The sequence below is a fragment of the Macaca thibetana genome, chromosome 7 (assembly GCF_024542745.1).
Source record: "Macaca thibetana thibetana isolate TM-01 chromosome 7, ASM2454274v1, whole genome shotgun sequence".
In the NCBI taxonomy this organism is placed as follows: Eukaryota; Metazoa; Chordata; class Mammalia; order Primates; family Cercopithecidae; genus Macaca; species Macaca thibetana.
This window is the reverse complement of record NC_065584.1, coordinates 100,118,652-100,136,176: the sequence shown is the minus strand read 5'-3', so window position 1 is coordinate 100,136,176 and position 17,525 is coordinate 100,118,652. Positions and strand designations below refer to the sequence as shown.

At 52.9% G+C, this 17,525-nt stretch overlaps 1 protein-coding gene and 1 long non-coding RNA gene across 5 annotated transcripts in view; one reads left to right on the top strand and one right to left on the bottom strand.

The window, feature by feature from the left end:
- The first annotated feature begins 3,310 nt into the window (after window positions 1-3,310).
- On the top strand, window positions 3,311-16,847 carry LOC126959096 (uncharacterized). 2 transcript variants are annotated; one of them, XR_007727473.1, is made up of 5 exons: window positions 3,311-3,503; window positions 8,732-9,001; window positions 13,750-13,979; window positions 15,845-16,230; window positions 16,381-16,847. It is a non-coding gene; the product is annotated as an uncharacterized LOC126959096 (long non-coding RNA). The 2 variants fall into 2 exon arrangements; XR_007727472.1 differs by having other exon boundaries at window positions 15,845-16,847.
- BLM (BLM RecQ like helicase) overlaps window positions 15,413-17,525 on the bottom strand; it is a 106,648-nt gene continuing 104,535 nt past the window's right edge. For all 3 annotated transcript variants that reach the window (XM_050798031.1, XM_050798030.1, XM_050798033.1), the window contains one exon: window positions 15,413-15,766. In XM_050798031.1, coding sequence (XP_050653988.1) covers window positions 15,589-15,766 — 178 coding nt within the window. In that variant the 3' untranslated portion in view covers window positions 15,413-15,588. The remainder of the gene's footprint in view (window positions 15,767-17,525) is intronic.

Here is a 17,525-nt window from a genome sequence, read left to right as displayed (position 1 = left end):
AGGCCATTCTCCTGCCTCAGCCTCCCGAGTAGCTGGGACTATAGGCGCCCGCCACCGCACCCGGCTAATTTTTTGTATTTTTAGTAGAGACGGGGTTTCACCGTGGTCTCGATCTCCTGACCTCGTGATCCGCCCGCCTCGGCCTCCCAAAGTGCTGGGATTACAGGCGTGAGCCACCGCGCCCGGCCAAGTTTTGCTTTTCTTACCCAGGCTGGAGTGCAATGGCGCGATCTCCACTCACAGCAACCTTGCCTCCCGGGTTCAAGCGATTCTCCTGCCTCAGCCTCCCCAGTAGCTAGGATTACAGGCCTGTGCCACCACACCGGCTAATTTTGCATTTTTAGTAGAGAGGGGGTTTCTCCTTGTTGGTCAGGCTGGTCTTGAACTCCTGACCTCAAGTGATCTGCCCACCTCAGCCTCCCAAAGTGCTGGGATTACAGGCTTAAGCCACCACGCCCGGCCTTCCATTCCATTCTTTCACGACATTTTGTCCGGGTGCCTGAAGAGTTTTTTTCTTTATCCTTAAAGTTCAGTAACTCGGCCAGGCACAGTGGCTCATGCCTGTAATCCTAGCACTTTGGGAGGCCAAGGCGGGCTGATTACCTGAGGTTGGGAGTTCGAGACCAGCCTGACCAACATGGAGAAACCCTGTCTCTATTAAAAATACAAAAATAGCCGGGCGTGGTGGCACATGCCTGTAATCCTAGCTACTTGGGAGGCTGAGGCAGGAGAATCGCTTGAACCTGGAAGGCAGAGGTTGTGGTGAGGTGATATTATGCCATTGCACTCCAGCCTAGGCAACAAGAGCAAAACTCTGTCTCAAAAAAAAAAAAAAAAAAAAAAAGTTCAGTAACTCAGCCAGTTTGTTCCAATGTTGGTCATTCTGAATTTGCTTCCCTACAGTCGTCCCTCACAGTCTGTAGACTTGGTTCTTCATTTCAGAAAGGCTTTCTCTAGATAGCCTTCTGTTTTAGTTGTTGGATAATCTACTTCAGGGAGTCCAGTCACCCTGAGATTGGAAGGTCTGGGACCCATAATGACCATTGTCTCTCTAATTGTTTTAATTTATTTGTTCTTATTCTCTAAATTCATTGCAATTATTTCAAGTTTCTCTCCCACACTATTCCCTTGCTTTTCAGATGCATGTGCTATGTTCTAACTGTTTTTAGATGTGTCATGGTCCTGTTTTGGTTAATGTGTTTCCTCCCCTCTGCAGTTTCTTTGCATTTCCTGATAATGTTTTTTTGGTCATCTCTCCTTTTTTTTTTTCTTTTTTTTTGAGACAGAATCTCGCTCTGTCACCTAGGCCAGAGTACAGTGGTGCAATCTTAGCTCACTGCAATACCTGCCTCCCAGATTCAAGCGATTCTCCTGCCTCAGCCTCCCGAGTAGCTGGGATTACAGGCGCCCCCCACCACACCGGGCTAATTTTTGTATTTTTAGTAGAAACAGGGTTTCACCATGTTGGCCAGGCTGGTCTCGAACTCCTGGCCTCAGGTGATCTGCTTGCCTTGGCCTCCCGAAGTGTTGTGATTATAGGCATGAGCCACGGTGCCTGGCCTGTCATCTCTTCTTTGTGCTCTTTTCGTTCAACAATTTTTTTTTTAAAGAAATGGGGCTTCACAAGGTTGCCCAGGCTGGTCTCAAATCCCTGGGCTCAAGTGATGCTCCCTCCTGGCCCCCTAGCAGGTAGGGTTGACAGGCGCACACCACTGCACCCGGCTCGTGCTTTTTATACCTGGTTCGTATTCTCATTCACTCTTGTCTAACGCGAAGCTATCAGTTCCAGGAAAGCCGCTCATGTCCTTGGCTCTGCTGGCTTTCAGCTGTGCCCCGTGCAATTTCCTTCCCTTTCCTGGCACTTGCATGTAGGGTGGCCTTGCAAGCTTTTTTCATCTTGCTCGGTTAGCTAACTCCTGACGTTTTACTTGTTCTGTTACAGGAACCTGCCTGTCTTCCCCACAGAAGGGCAGTTTTGAGGCTGCATCATTTTCAGTTGGGTAGCCTGAGTGTGTAGAGGTGGGTGGGAAAGTCCCCCCGACTGAGGCCACCCTGTTGGGGGCCACAGGTCTTTTCTGCCCTGTCATCCCCTAAACACCCTGTGCCCAGCCCCTTCTGCCCTACTCCTCACCCCAGCAGCTGAACACGACAGCCCTGGAGGCCCCTTCTCACTCTGTCACCCAGGCTGGAGTGCAGTGGCAAGATCTCGGCTCACTGCAACCTCCATCTCCTGGGTGCAAGCAATTCTCCTGCCGGAGCCTCCTGAGTAGCTGGGACCACAAGTGAACCATCACAGCCAGCTCATTTTTGTATTTTTAGTAGAGATGGGGTTTCACCATGTTTGCCAGGATGGTCTCCGACTCCTGACCTTAGGTAATCCACCCACCTCGTCCTGTTGGCTCACTCTTTTCCCAAAAATTTGTCATTGTTGCGCATGTGGTCAGGTATTGGGGTGGGAGCGTCTGTGTTCTCCCCTCATCCTGCCTTCTAAAGTCTGAACTCGCCTCCTCAGCAGTCTCTGCAAAATGCAAATCTCCAGGGCCTGTCCACCCCAAGAGCAGAGGTCTGTGGGTCTGGGTGGGACCTCTCACTCCCGCCCAAGTGACGCGACTGAGCAGGCTTGGGGTTAAGTGCTGACTCATCTGCCAGGAACATTTGCATTTTACTCAAATTAAATAAATGTAGCCCTGCTTATGTAAGTCCACATGGCACTGAAATTGAACAGTCCTGGAATGTCCACGTGGGTGGGCGGATTTGATTATCAGCTTCCAATGAGGATCATTCTATTGGTGAGGCCTTTGAGGCACAGAGAGGTGAAGTGACTTGCCCAAGGTCACCCAGCACGTCAGCAACAGGCAGGTTTGAAGAATTGGAAATGCTGACTCCAGATCTGGGGGGCTGGGATCAGGGTGGCCCACTTCAGGAAGCAGGAAGGTCTTAAATTTTTTTTTTTTTTAATTTTTTTTTGACACAGAGTTTCACTCTGTCTCTCAGGCTAGAGTGCAGTGGCATGATCTCGGTTCGCTGCAACCTCCGCCTCCTGGGTTCAAGCAATTCGCGTGCCTCAGCCTCTCTAGTAGCTGGGACTACAGGCACGTACCACCACACCTGGCTAATTTTGTGTTTTTAGTAGAGATAGGGTTTCACCTCACCATGTTGGCCAGGGTGGTCTTGAACTCCTGACCTCTAGTGAGGTCAGTGCTGGGATTATAGGCGTGAACCACTGCACCTGGCCAGGAAGGTCTTTGTCTTTAGTATGAGGAACCCATTCCCATTTCCGGGCCTCACAGAAGAAATGGTTGTGGCCTTCCCACGGGAACTTTGGTCTTGAACCTCATGGAGGGAGGGTGGCCAGACCAAGAGCTCACTGCCAATCCCAGCCCTCCCAGGAGCAGTGACCCCCCGCCTCCCCTCGTCCCTGCCACGCACTGTCAGGGCAGCCGTGTCCAAGCAGAGCTGAGCCCAGTGTGAGCGTGAGCCGAGCAGTGGGTGGAGAGGTCCAGGTAAGGAAACAGCATCAGAAAAGGTGGGGAGGCTGGGATTAGGTTGGGTCAGGTCTTCCTGGGAGGATCCCACATCCATCTGGGGAAGAAGCTACAGGCTACTTGGGCCATGACTAGTAGCAAAGCTTGGCCCTCTGACCGGGACCCTGGGCCGGGACTCCGGAGGGCAGTTGGGCCAGGATGTCCTGCTGGGGTGCCTTGGGTGTCATCAGTCCCTGGCCCTGTTCTCATCTTGCCCCACTTTGCAGTGACCTGGCGGGACCAGCCTGGTGAACGCCAGGCAGATCCTCCTTTACTTGTTTCATGGCCTTGGTGATTCAGCTGCTTTGGCTGTGAAAAGGGAAAAATTATTGGACCTCCCCAACCCCCTATGGTTGTGAGGATGAATTCATGTGAAGAGCTGAGCTGAGGTACAAGAATCGCAGGCTGGGCATGGTGGCTCACACCTGTAATCCCAGCACTTTGGGAGGCCTAGTTGGGTGGATTATTTGAGGCCAGGAGTACAAGACTAGCCTGGCCAACATGGTGAAACCCCACGTCTACTAAAAATACAAAAATTAGCCAGGCATGATGTCATGCACCTGTAATCCCAGCTACTTGGGAGGCTGAGGCAGGAGAATCACTTGAACCCAAGAGACAGAGGTTGTAGTGAGCTGATATCATGCCACTGCACTCCAGCCTGGGGCGACAGACAGAGCGAGACTCCATCTCAAATAATAATAATAATCACTTGAACCCAGAAGGCAGAGCCCGGCGCACACTAAGCATAGGAGCTCAGGAACCGCGAGGGAACTCAAAATAGATCTATGACACAAGGTGGCAAAGATTGTATTGGAATTTTTCGGTGAGGATATGGGAAAAAGGACTCTCACTGTTCACCACAGAACTGCAATTTAATTTCTGTCTGGGACGTTTCTGCTCTTTCCTTGCTAAATTTCCCCCCTTCCTCCTTTCCCACCTCCCACCCGGCCCCAACTTCCCCTCTATTGTCCAGCCCCAGCCTTCTGCTGGCACAGCCCTGACCAAAAGCGGGGTGTGGGGGGGTGCCCACAGCAGCCCCCAAGTATCCCCAGGGAGCGTGAATCATGACAAGGGCTACAGCTTGCCAGGCTCCCAATGTGCACAAAGCATGTTTGTACATTGCAGACTCTGCATCCCTGTGGCAGGGACTGTCACCACTCCCTTGGACCCAGGAGCCCCCAGGAGGAAGCGCTGGTGCGGGGTGTCAATGTGGCTACCCAGGGCCCGCTGCTTCTGAAGCTGACCTCAAATGAGTCGCCCATATCCATGGCTTCTGGGCTCTTCACAGCAACCGTGGAGGAAGGTGGGCTAGGTGACTGCTACCCATTTTCCCTGGAATCCCATTTCTCAGGTGAGAGAGAGAAGCTCAGAGAGGCCAAGGGCTCGGGGCAGCCGTGGTGCCGCCTCTGGCCATTTGGTCTGAACTGCCCCGTGGGCTGCACACAGGTCCCATGTCCTGTGTCCTGTCCCCTGCAGACCTACCGCCTCCTGAACCCCTTGCTGTTTGTGATAACACAGAGCCACTCTGTGTCCTAAGTCACAGGCAGCCTGTCATCGCGGCTAACTGGAATGATGCTTGCTCGCCAGGGGTTCACACTTCTGAGTGTGTGCTGCCGTCCGATTTTGTTGTTTTCTCCTGGCTTTGGAGAGGGCTTGGCTCTCAGCAAAGGAGATGCGGAGTGAGCCACTCCCATCTTTGCCCTGGGGTTTTGATGCCTTGGGATGCCCAGGGTGTCCCTGGGAGTGTCTGTGCTGTTCAGGGCACCTGCTGAGGCCTGCATCAGCTTTCCTGAGGCAGAATCTCACACCTTTTGGGGGTTGCTGGCTCCTTTGACAACCTGAGAAAAATTGTGGTCCCTTTCCCAGAAATCTGCAAAGACACACAAGAATAATACATGCCCTTGAGGGATTTAAATACCCTCTGACACCTATTTCAGGATTTTCCAGGCGTTCCTAGAGCTTGGATTGAGACCTATATTATGGGGTGCTGTCTGCCTGTTCTGCAATTTCCAGAGCTCCAAAATGTGGATGCTTACATTATGTTTAGATAGCTGGGTGTAGCCATGCCTGAAGGAGGCTTCTTTTTTGGAGACTGATTCCATAAAAGGATTAGGTTGAGATTGGCTGAGCCCCATTGAGTGAAAATGATGTCCTGTTTATCCACCAATCAACTTCTGCACAAATAGATGCAGCAAGCAACGAGTACATACAGTGTGGGTCTACATATTACGCTACAATAACCTTCACTGAGAGCCAGGCACTCTGTTATGGGCTGAGCAGGCATTATCCTGTTAGTCCTTATAATCCCCCAGTCGACCCTGTAGGGGATTAGAGTGGTGGGAAAAACTATAGGGAAAGGATGCAAACCTTCTGAAAGGTCAGAAGGTTTTGTAGAGCCCCGGGGAAGAGTAGCTGAAGGCAGCTGTTCTATAACCCTGAGGCAAAGGGCAAGGAGTAGGTACAAGGAAGTGTGGGGAAATTTATCTTAAAAGGCTTGTTTACTTATGTTGACTAGGCACTGACCTTTGATCATGCACGTGTGAGGTTCTCCGAAAGGGGAACAATAATTTTTTTTTTTTTTTTGAGATAGAGTCTCACTCTGTCACCCAGGCTAAAGTGCAGTGTCACTATCTCAGCTCACTGCAACCTCTGCCACCCCAGGATTCAAGCAATTCTTCTGCCTCGTCCTCACGAGTAGCTGGGATTACAGGGGCCTGCCACCACTCCTGGCTAATTTTTGTACTTTTGGTAGAGACAGGGTTTCACCATCTTGGCCAGGCTGGTCTTGAACTCCTGACCTTGTGATCCACCTGCCTTGGCCTCCCAAAGTGCTGGGATTACAGGCGTGAGCCAACACACCTGGCCATAATAATTGTTAATTACCTGCAGGTCGCGTTGGCTCCAGGTTTTCCGTATTGTGCCTTCACTGAATAAAAGCAAGCAGCTCCAGCTTCTTAGGGCTGCTCTCTAGCCACTAGAGCCAGGCAGTCACCTAGCTGCTCTTACACTGCGTACCTGTGTCTGAGTACTCATTTCATTAATTTCCCAGGGTCTATGGGACAGATCTGGCACGATCCTACAGTATAGTGCTGTTATGAGCTCCCTGAGGCACAGAGAAGTTAAATAACTTGCTCAAGGGCTCAAGGTCACACAGCAGGTGGTGAAAGTGGCCTTTGACCCCAAGCAATCTGACTCTGGGGCCATTCGATAGTCTAAGAAATTGGAGGCCCAGGCCGGGTGCGGTGGCTCAAGCCTGTAATCCCAGCACTTTGGGAGGCCGAGACGGGCGGATCACGAGGTCAGGAGATCGAGACCATCCTGGCTAACCCGGTGAAACCCCGTCTCTACTAAAAAATACAAAAAACTAGCCGGGCAAGGTGGCGGACACCTGTAGTCTGAGCTACTCGGGAGGCTGAGGCAGGAGAATGGCGTAAACCCGGGAGGCGGAGCTTGTAGTGAGCTGAGATCCGGCCACTGCACTCTAGCCTGGGCGACAGAGCGAGACTCCGTCTCAAAAAAAAAAAAAAAAAAAAAAAAAAAGAAATTGGAGGCCCAGCATGATGGCTCATGCTTATAATCCCAGCACTTTGGGATGCTGAGGCAGGAAGATCACCTGAGGTGAGGAGTTCAAGACCAGCCTGGCCAACATGGTGAAACTCTGTCGCTACTAAAAATACAAAAATTATTTGTATTTTTTGTATTTGGGCGTGGTGGCTGGCACCTGTGGTCCCAGCTACTTGGGAGGCTGAGGTACAAGAATCGCTTGAACCCAGGAGGCAGAGGTTGCAGTGAGCCGAGATCATGCCATTGCACTCCAGCCTGGGTGACAGAGCGAGACCTTATCTCAAAAAAAAAAAAAAGAAAAGAAAAAGAAAAAGAAAAAATAGAATAGAATAGAATAGAATAGAATAGAATAGAATAGAACAAAAAAAGAATAGAAAAGAAATTGGGCCGGGCGTGGTGGCTCAAGCCTCTAATCCCAGCACTTTGGGAGGCCGAGACGGGTGAATCTTGAGGTCAGGAGATCGAGACCATCCTGGCTAACATGGTGAAACCCCCGTCTCTACTAAAAAATACAAAAACTAGCCGGGCGAGGTGGCGGGCGCCTGTAGTCCCAGCTACTCGGGAGGCTGAGGCAGGAGAATGGCGTAAACCCGGGAGGTGGAGCTTGCAGTGAGCCAAGATCTGGCCACAGCACTCCAGCCTGGACGACAGAGCCAGACTCCGTCTCAAAAAAAAAAAAAAAAAAAAAGAAATTGGTTGAGTGTCCCCCATCCTGTTCTGGGACTTGAGTCTATTTCCCGCTGAGGCCATTGGATCCTGCTGGGGCCCAGGCAAGAGCGGGCTCTGAGCAAACCCTGCAATTGAATTTTTCTAGAAAGCCTTCATCACATGTTGGAGTCTAAGGTCCCCATCTAGGAGTTCTCAACAGACTGTATCTTGAAGTGGCATTTGCCTGGCCCGGCAGGGAGACAGGACTCTGTTCTCAGACAGATTTGGGTGGTAACGTGACCTCATTTGACTCCCAGGCTGGTAGGGCCTGGGAAATGTCAGTTTACGCTTGTTTCCAGAGTTTTAAAGGAGGTTTCCTTTGCCTCTCGTATACTGCAAAATGCCTGCTGGGAGTGGTGCTTTTGCTTCTTGCTTCCTGGTTGCTGAGTCTCCCTTTAAGTTCCGAGTCTCTCTCTAAGAGGCCCTTTGGTGTGGGAAGGGGCTTAGAACCCTGGCTTTGTCATGAGTCCCTTTCCTGAAAATGGCTCCCGTGCAAGGCTGTTCCACTTCCACATTCTCAAACACCATCCCGCCCACGGATCCCCAGCCCACCCCAACAGGCCTGTCCAACTTGAGGATGGAGGTGACAGCCATCATGGAGTCTGATGCCCTCACATTTTTTTTTTTTTTGAGAGAGGGTCTCACTCTGTTGCCCAGGCTGACGTACAGTGATATGGTCATGGCTCACGGCTCACAGCAGTCTCAACTTCCCAGGCTCAAGAGATCCTCCTGCCTCAGCTTCCTGAATAGCTGTGACTACAGGAGCACACCACCAGCCGGGCTAATTTTTTAATTTTTTTGTAGAGACGGGGGTCTTGCTATGTTGCCCAGGCTGGTGTCGGACTCCTAGGCTCAGGTGATCCTCCCACCTTGGCCTCCCAAAGTGCTGGGATTACAGGTGTGAGCCACTGCACCCTACTCCCTCACTCTTGCAGATGGGAAACCAAGGATGAAGGAGAGGAGAATCCCTTGCCCAAGACCTCAGAGCTAAAATTCCCAGCAGCTGCGGTTTGTATTCACCTGGGGCTGGCAGCGTCGGGACCACCAGGAGGCCAGGTGGAAATGCTCACCCCTGGGGTGCACCCCAGACTTGCTGCATTGGAAGCCGTGCCACAACCAGCCCTCCAGGTGACCGAGGTTAACACAAGTTTGAGAACTACTGCCCTGGCCCTTGCTTTCTCAGCTGGGACTGAAGTTCTGCACAGGTAGGACCCAGTGACAAAGTTTTACCTCCCAACTGCTCCATGCACCTTGGTCCCCACAAAAGCCTTCCTCACACACAAGTAAACTCTGGAAGCGCAGGATAGGAAAGAGAGCTAGAAGCAGACACTGTGGTTATGAAAATCTTCACATGATAGACAATGCAGCTCAAAGTGAAGAAACTGGCTTGCTCTTTCAGCACAAATAAGACGCCAACTGGCCAAAAACATTAGTACACAAGCAAAAGAAAACCTAGGCCAGGCACGGGGGCTCATGCCTGTAATCCCAGCACTTTGGGAGGCCGAGGTGGGTGGATCACCTGAGGTCAGGAGTTCAAGACCAGCCTGTCCAACATGGTGAAAACCAATCTCTACTAAAAATACAAAAAATTAGCTGGGTGTGGCGGCGGGCACCTGTAATCCCAGCTACTCGGGAGGCTGAGACAGGAGAATTGCTTGAACCCAGGAGGCGGAGGTTGCAGTAAGCCGAGATCGTGCCATCGCACTCCAGCCTGGGTAACAGAGCAAGACTCTGTCTCAAACAATAACAACAACAACAATAAAAATAAAAAACAGAAGAGAAAAAAAAAACCTAGGCCGGGCATAGTGACTTATGTCTGCAATCCCAGCATTTTGGGAGGCCGAGGCAGGCGGATCACCTGAGGTCAGGAGATCGAGACCATCCTGGCTAACACAGTGAACCCGTCTCTACTAAAAAAAAAAAAAATACAAAAAAAATTAGCCAGACGTGGTAGCGGGTGTCTGTAGTCCCAGCTACTCGGGAGGCTGAGGCAGGAGAATGGTGTGAACCTGGGAGGCGGAGCTTGTAGTGAGCCCAGATGGCGCCACTGCACTCCAGCCTGGGCGACAGAGCAAGACTCCGCCTCAAAAAAAAAAAAAAAAAAAAAAAAAAAAAAGAAGAAAATCTAAGTGAAAACTGAAGCCAGCTGGAAAGCAGCTTCTACTTCTCCAGATGAAGCCAGCAGAAGTAACAAGGGAGCCTTCGGTGACCTGGGCCACCGTTCCCACTGGCCTGGTGCTGGCCGGGGGGCTGCAGGATTTTAAGGCCCTGCCGGCCTGAGGCCCCGTCTCCTCCTTGTATCTTATCCTCCCATGAGAAGGCAGTGAGACAGATGTCTTCACAGCGCCCCTGCGCCCACTCACCCACCCGTCCGCTCATCTATCCATCCAACAAGCTGTTTTTAGGCACCTGCTGTGTGCCAAGTCCCTGGGGCTGGAACCCAGATGTGGGACAAAGGTACAGACCCTAAGCTGAGGCCTGTGGAGAGAGTGGCAGGCCCTATGGAGCAGGGGTCCTGACAGGTGTGCTGGGGTCACCCCCATTGTGCCCACTTGCTGGGCCGGAGCTCATACAGGCAGGTGGCCCAGCCCAGGCTGCGCACGTCCTCACAGTGAGGTGGTGGCCAGGCTGGCACAGGGCGCTTTCTGCTCAGGAAGGGGGTCCCGCCGGTGGGCGCTGTGTCCTTTCTGCTCTTCCTAGGTGAGGAGGGGACCACAAAGGAGAGCACAGGGTGGCTTCAGCGAGGGTGGCTGGACACTGGGATGGTCAGCCTGGAGGTCACTTGGCTGCTTCAGCCCCCTGGGCACCCTCCCCCACTCCCACTGGCCCAGGTGCCCTGGGGTCTTCACCCCCACCCCCGCATACTACAACACTGCTCTCTCCTCTCCCTGGGGCGCTTCACTCCCTGTCTGTGCCCTGGTTGAAGGCTGAACCATGCCTGGAGCGCTGCTCTGGCCAAGAAATGTTTGTGGAATATCTGACCAAAAGGATGCCACAGCAGCCCTGGAGGTCAGGACCAAGTGGCATGTTTATGGTGCAGATGAGACACTGGGACTCAGAGAGGCCACAGAACTTGCCAAGGGCACTCGGTGGCTGAGGAAGGGGCCGGGTCCCTCCCACTCCAGGCTGGCTCTCATTTGGGTGCAAGGGACCTGTGGTGACGATGGCTGCACAGGTCTCTGTCCTCATATTAACATCCAGCCTTGCAGATGGGGTGTCTGTGGTGGGGCTGGCATGGGCAGACCTCCGATCTCCCTGGTGCTAACTGCTGAGTTCATCTCTGGGGTTAGCGGGGTTAACTGCGTCCCCGTCACAACGTCTCAATGCTCCCACAGCTGTGGGGGCCACAGTGGAGGGGGCCATCCCTTTCTGAGCCCAAGCAGGGCTCTGGGCAGAAGTCCCAGTGTCTCTCAGTGTCTCTGATGTCCTTCCTTCCAGGCGGGGGTTTCAGGTCTGCTAGTGGTGGCTCTTCAGACCCTTACTCCGCGTCAGCAGTTCCCGGGACACCATTGCCACCTCCTACCCTAAGGGTCCCTGCTCCAGGTTCTATCCCACTGAGGAGAGTCTTCCCTGCAGGAAGCAGGGACCTGAGCTCTCTGCTCCACTCCTGGCCCAGGCATAATGCCAGGGCCTGACCTTCATGGGGCCTTGTGGCTCCTGGCAGGGATTGAGTAGATGGGGCCGGGACAGGCAGACGCCTGTGGCCTGTGTGTGTGGCAGGCCCTGTGTGTGGGACCCATGGGGACAGACAGGCTCTCTGGGGTGAATTCCCACATCCTGAATAGACCCGAGCCTAGACACCATCAGAGTGCCATCCGGCACCATCTCAGGGTTCCCCGAACCCTCTGGGGGCCGTGGAACCACACAGTTGAGCTGTGATGATGCCAGAACCCCAACCTTCACCTTGGTTAGCTGCAGGGACCAGCCTCAGACCTGTTCTGGGACGCCTCGCCGTGACTGGGGCTTTCTGGACTCTACTTCTGGCTTCTGTCTACCTTGTCCTGTCCTTCTTCCCAGTGGTGACCATGTGGGGGAGGGTCCACAGCCCACCCCAACCAGGGAGGGTTTTCTCCCTTCCTCCTTCCTCTCCTGCCAACAGGGAGCGTGGGCCAGCCGAGGAGCCTTTCCAGGGTGGGAGGAACAGCAGCGTGAGTGCATTTTGGAAAGCAGGAGCCTTCTGCAGGCCGAGGGGCTTGTCCCCGAAGTCCTGGGTCTGCCCTGCACAGCTGCAGAGTTGAGCCCCTGCTTACTAGTGGTTGCTGCACTCATGAACTGGAGCACCTAGCAGGCTCTGGGCCAGGCTCGGGTCCCCTGGGTGTGCCCACCAGCTGGCTTCTCTGAGCCCTGGCTTTGAGGCCACACGGGGCTGTGGCAGCTGCACTGAGGGAGAAGTGGCTGCTGGAGCCACTGGGGATTTCACTCCAGCTGCTACAGAAGACCCATCAGCCATGTCTCTGCCCAGAGGCCTCTGCCAGCAGGGGGTCCCAGGCTGGGGGAGGTTGACAGCTGCTGCCTGCTGCTCCCCACCCAGGCAGCAGCTCTGAGCCACAGAAAGAGCCGGGCTGGGACTCTGGGAGCCTCCAAAGGACAGGGTGGGTCTCGGGGCCTCAGAGCAGTTCCAGACGGCTGCAGGAGTGGGAGAAGCAGCAGTTTCTCAAGAAGAACGAGAGGGCCTGGACCACAGCCTCCGCTTCCTCTTCTGGAGAAAAGCCGCAGCTGAGCGATGCTGGCTGATAATTGTGCAGCCTCTGTGCCTGGAGCCTGCAGCAGAGGCCAGGAGTTTTGAACAGGTGACAGCAGGTGGCCCCTGAGGCTCTGGCTGGAAAGTGGGGTTGGGAGAGGAGGTTGGATAGTTGAGGAAAAGAGCTTAGATTCTTGATGCCACTGAACTTGTCTGAACTGGAGCACTTCTGAGAATGAAAGTGAGCTGTGTTAATTATCACACAGGGACAACGGATGTAAACTGGGACTCTTCAGGGCACATCGAGATGTGTATTACCCTACTTACTACCACTTCCTAGCTGCGTGGATTTGGGCAAGTTACATAACCTCTCTGAATTCTGGTTTCTGCATAAAAAAGGCCAACATCATGTGCCTGCCTCCCAGGGCTGCGGGAGGGATGGAAGAAGTGAATTACCTGAGTTCCCGAAACAGCCCTTGGCACAGTGCCGGTGGGGTGGGGGGCTCTCCATGCTTGTTCTTTTCCTCTGAGAGTGGTTGGTTCTGTCCCTGGAGGTGAGCAAGGGCCTGCCGGCCAGCGTTCTGCAGTGTGAGGGCCTCAGCAGGGCATATGTGCAGCTGCAGAGCCAGATTCCAGTCCTGCCTGTGCCCTCCAGAAGGGTGACAAGTGAGTGTGGGAGAGTCGGGCCTTCCTGTACCTAGGGAAGGATGGGCCCGTGATGGGTCCCAGGCTGGCACTCCCTGGTGGACTTGTGCCCTCTCCTATCCCAGGTGGTGGCAATTTGTGCCCATGGAGGGGCACCAGCAGGGCCCAGCCCAGAGAAGCTTTGCTGTCACCGTGGACCTGTCTTTGGCTTCAAGGCCTTGGCATCGGTTCAGAGAAAGTTTGCCTGCTTCTGCCCTCCTGGGGTTACGCTGGGCGAATGCAGAGCCTTCCCTGGGGGTCTGGGAGGGCTGGAAGATGAGCTGGAGGAAGGAGGCTGCTTGCATTTTCTGTGCCTGTTCCCGGGTCCTGAGAAACTGAGCAGAGCCTGTTCCAACCCAGAATGTTTTCAAGAGTTGGGTGTGGGGCCTGGCTCTGCCACTTGTGGTCATTTGAGCTTAGGCAAATCAGAGGTCTCTAAGCCTCAGGTTCCTTGCTGGGAGGCAGGGGCGAGCCACCCTGTCATCTTCCCAGGACATGGGGAAGGGCTGTAGGTAGTGTGGGCCCCACATGGCCTCTGCTCTCCACCTTCAGGCCCTGCACATGTTATTTTCATCTGTTCCCCCACAGCCCTGGGAGCCCCTGGAGGCACAGCCTGCGACCCTGAGGGATAAGCTCCATCTCCAGAAGGAACGAGTGGATGAGGTCAGAGCCCAGCAGTGACCTGTCGGTGCTGGGGTCCATCCCCACCAACAAAGCCAGAGCTGCTGCAGCAGGTGGAACGGACATGCCTCCTGCCAGATGCGCTGGCTGGATCAGCAACTCTCCAAGGTGGCCTCATGCTGTGGACATTACCCCAGGTGCCTCAACTTCTGGCTACTTTGTCTCCTTTCCACTCCTCATCCCCAGAGAAGGTTCTTCTGGCCAGAAGGATGGCCTCTGAAAATGTCAGATCCGGAAGGCATTCGTGCTAATGGTGCTCAGCCCTCAGCAAAGTCACCTGGCCAGTCAACCCCATTAAATGAGGAGCCAAAAGCCCACAGGCCGCAGTTGGGGCTCACAGACAGCCCAGGAGGCAGGAAGTTGGTGTGCTACCACAAGGGTGGGTCCTCAGGGTGGGTGCAGGGTCCCTCTCAGGACTGAGTCACCAGGTGGAGGCCACATGGCTTCCAATCAACCCCTTCTTCACACCTTTGGCTTTGGCACAGGAAGGGTCTTCCCAGCTATACCCTCCTAAGTGAGGTCACAGGTAACACCACACAAGGGGCAGGCCGAGGTGTGTGTTTCACGACTTATGCCACTTCCTTGCTGTGTGGGACCCAAAGGTGACCTAGAGCTGAGAAACCCATGTCTGCAAAAACAAGGCCACTGGAGTTGAGGCAAGAGAGGCCAAAATCCTACCTAGGATGCTGGGGCCAATCAGCCCATTATGGAGCATCCTGAAAAGCGAGGCCACCACAATACCAAAGGACTAGAGGAACTGCCACACACGCCACCCAAACAACCTGCCAACCTTTCTCGCTGACCCCAAATACTGGGATATTATCCAGTGTAAATTTGTAGGCAAAAGAATGAACTCACGTGGTTTTATCATATTTGTATTCAGGGAGATTGACCATTTTCACGTATTTGCAGAGCATGTGTATTTCTTTCCTTCTTTTTTTTTTTTTAGGACGGAGTCTCACTCTGTTGCCCAGGCTGGACTGCAACGGCATGATCTTGGCTCACTGCAATCTCTGCCTCCCGGGTTCAAGCGATTCTCCTGCCTCAGCCTCCCGAGTAGCTGGGACTACAGTCGTGCCTGTACACCACACCTGGCTAATTTTTGTATTTTTAATAGAGACGGGGTTTCACCATGTTGGTCAGGCTAGTCTCGAACTCCTGACCTCATGATCCTTCTGCCTCGGCCTCCCAAAGTGCTGGGATCACAGGCGTGAGCCACGGCACCCAGCCGTGGGCATGTGTATTTCTTCTTCTGAGACTAGCCTGTTCACATCCTTGGTTCACCTGCCCACTGGGATGTTTCTGACTGGTTCACAGGTATTTGGTATATGATGGATACTAATCCTTTGTAATATATTTTCTCCTCTTTTCCCCGTCATTTGTCTTTTAATTTTGTTTGTGTTGTCTCATACAAAAAGCTTTAGTTTCACAAGGGCCCACATGTGGCTCTTCCTTTGGCTTCTGGGTTTCGTGTTATGCTCAGAATCTCTTGCACTGAGATGATTCAGCTGCTGCCTCAGACGTTCTGAGAAACAACGGCCACAACACTTGCAGTGGCAGCAAAACATGCTTATTCAAAAGAAAATGTTTATTTTAAAAAGAACTATCACCCCCAGCATTTATTTAAATATTAATAGAGACGAGTAAAAATTTCAAATGGTATAAGAAGAATAACAGCTTTATAGTCACAGATGGTCAGATGCTGACAAACAAGAAGGAGGGTCTATGTACATTGAGATTCGGTTGTTATGAGAATGCATACGAAGGCTTAAGAAATGGCCTATTTATAGGCTTTGGTGGAGCCATAATCCCCAATTTTCTATTGGCTCCTGATGTCACTTGAGAAGTATGTGAGGCTGAACTGGATCCAATGATGCTGGAGGATTTCGTTTTGGAAGATATCTTTCTACATGTGGCAGACCCCCTGAAATGTGACAAAGAAAAAATCAAAATGTTAAATGGAACCAAAAGTGAATGACCATCTTCCTCTCAACCTGCACAGAGCTACACTACGACTTTCCTGGGCCTAATGTGTCCTTGTGCATTTTCTGCCTATGAAGCCCCTAGGTAAGGTAAGTTTCCTTTACTACTTAAGGAATAAAGGACCACTGCCCTTCATATAAATTTGTCCTGGATTTGTCCTTCTGAAATGTGAAGGACTGTTTCTTGATTTTCTGACTTGTGACCAACCCACCGCCCCTCTCTCCACCCACACCTTCGGCAGCCTACAACCAGAGCCCTACAACAAGAGGAGCTGAGGTTCACATGCCCTCATCCATTCCGACCAAATAAAGGAAGTGAAACACCTTGCTGCAGGGCCTCAGCTCCCTGCTGACAGGCACCCCGGAACGACTGGATTTGTACAGTCCAGAGCAAGGCAGCTGTGGGGTGAGCACGTGTGGCGTGGAGCTGGGAGGCCAGGACTGGCAGAGCTGGGCGTCTTCCTGGCCAGCCCCAGGAAGCCCCAGGAGGGCTGCAGATGCAGCTTCCTGGGGAGGCTGAGCTGCCTTATCCAAGGGTGTGGCCTGTCTCTGTCAGGGCCGCATCTGCAGCTCCCTGGCTCACCTGCCTACACCCGGAGATCTGCCCGCTCGCCCTCCCACTCGCTGCCTTCTAAAGCCAAGGAAGAAGCCGCCACAGCCGATTCCAAAGTCCTTCCAGCATCTCACTTTCCTTGCAGACCTTAAGATAACAGCTCCCTTCCCACCCCTAAATGAAATAAAAAACAAAACCATGAGGCCGGCATGTTTACAGTGATGACTGTGGGCAGCAGTACCCACAGAAGCCTTTCCTGCTGCTTTTAACCAGGCTGATGTCAGGCCCAACATTAATTCCATGGCACCAGGGAATGCAAGCAGCCTCCCGTCTGAATTGAGGGTATAGGGCCACAGCCTGTGGGTAATGACGTTCTGGGGGAGCTCCATGACTTCAACTCTGGCTCCAGGGCAATTTTCCTGCAGAACTGGCAAAGATCTGCTAAACCGGCAGAGATGCAGCCTGAAGTTTCCCTATGCTGATTTCCTGCTGAGAAATTAAGCCCGGAGCGAAAACCTGCTGTTTATGTTGATTTACAGAATGAATCTGCCAACAGCAGCCTCCATTTCACCTGGGCCATCTATTTACTCCCACTCAGAGAGCCCAGAACACAACTGGTTCATTGTATGTTGTACTGAAGATGTAAAACTCTGAGGGTAGGGTGGGGAGGTGAGGCTGCTGGCAGAGAGCCACATTTATTCTTTCACTGCACAGGGACTCTCAATCCAGGGAGCAGACTGGGTTGGTGGAAAGGAGAGTGGAGCACAAAGAGGCTGCTCCAAAGGTAACACAAAGTCACACAGCGCACTGGCTTTAGCTGGTAGGGCTTAAAAAAGAATCCCATCTTGGCCAGACACAGTGGCTCACGCCCGTCATCCCAGCACTTTGGGAGGCTGAGGTGGGTGGATCACCTGAGGTCAGGAGTTTGAGACCAGCCTGGCCAACATGGTGAAACCCCACCTAAAAATACAAAAATTAGGCCGGGCACAGTGGCTCAAGCTTGTAATCCCAGCACTTTGGGAGACCGAGATGGGCGGATCACGAGGTCAGGAGATCGAGACCATCCTGGCTAACACGGTGAAACCCCGTCTCTACTAAAAAATACAAAAAAAAAAGCTAGCTGGGGCTGAGGCAGGAGAATGGCGTAA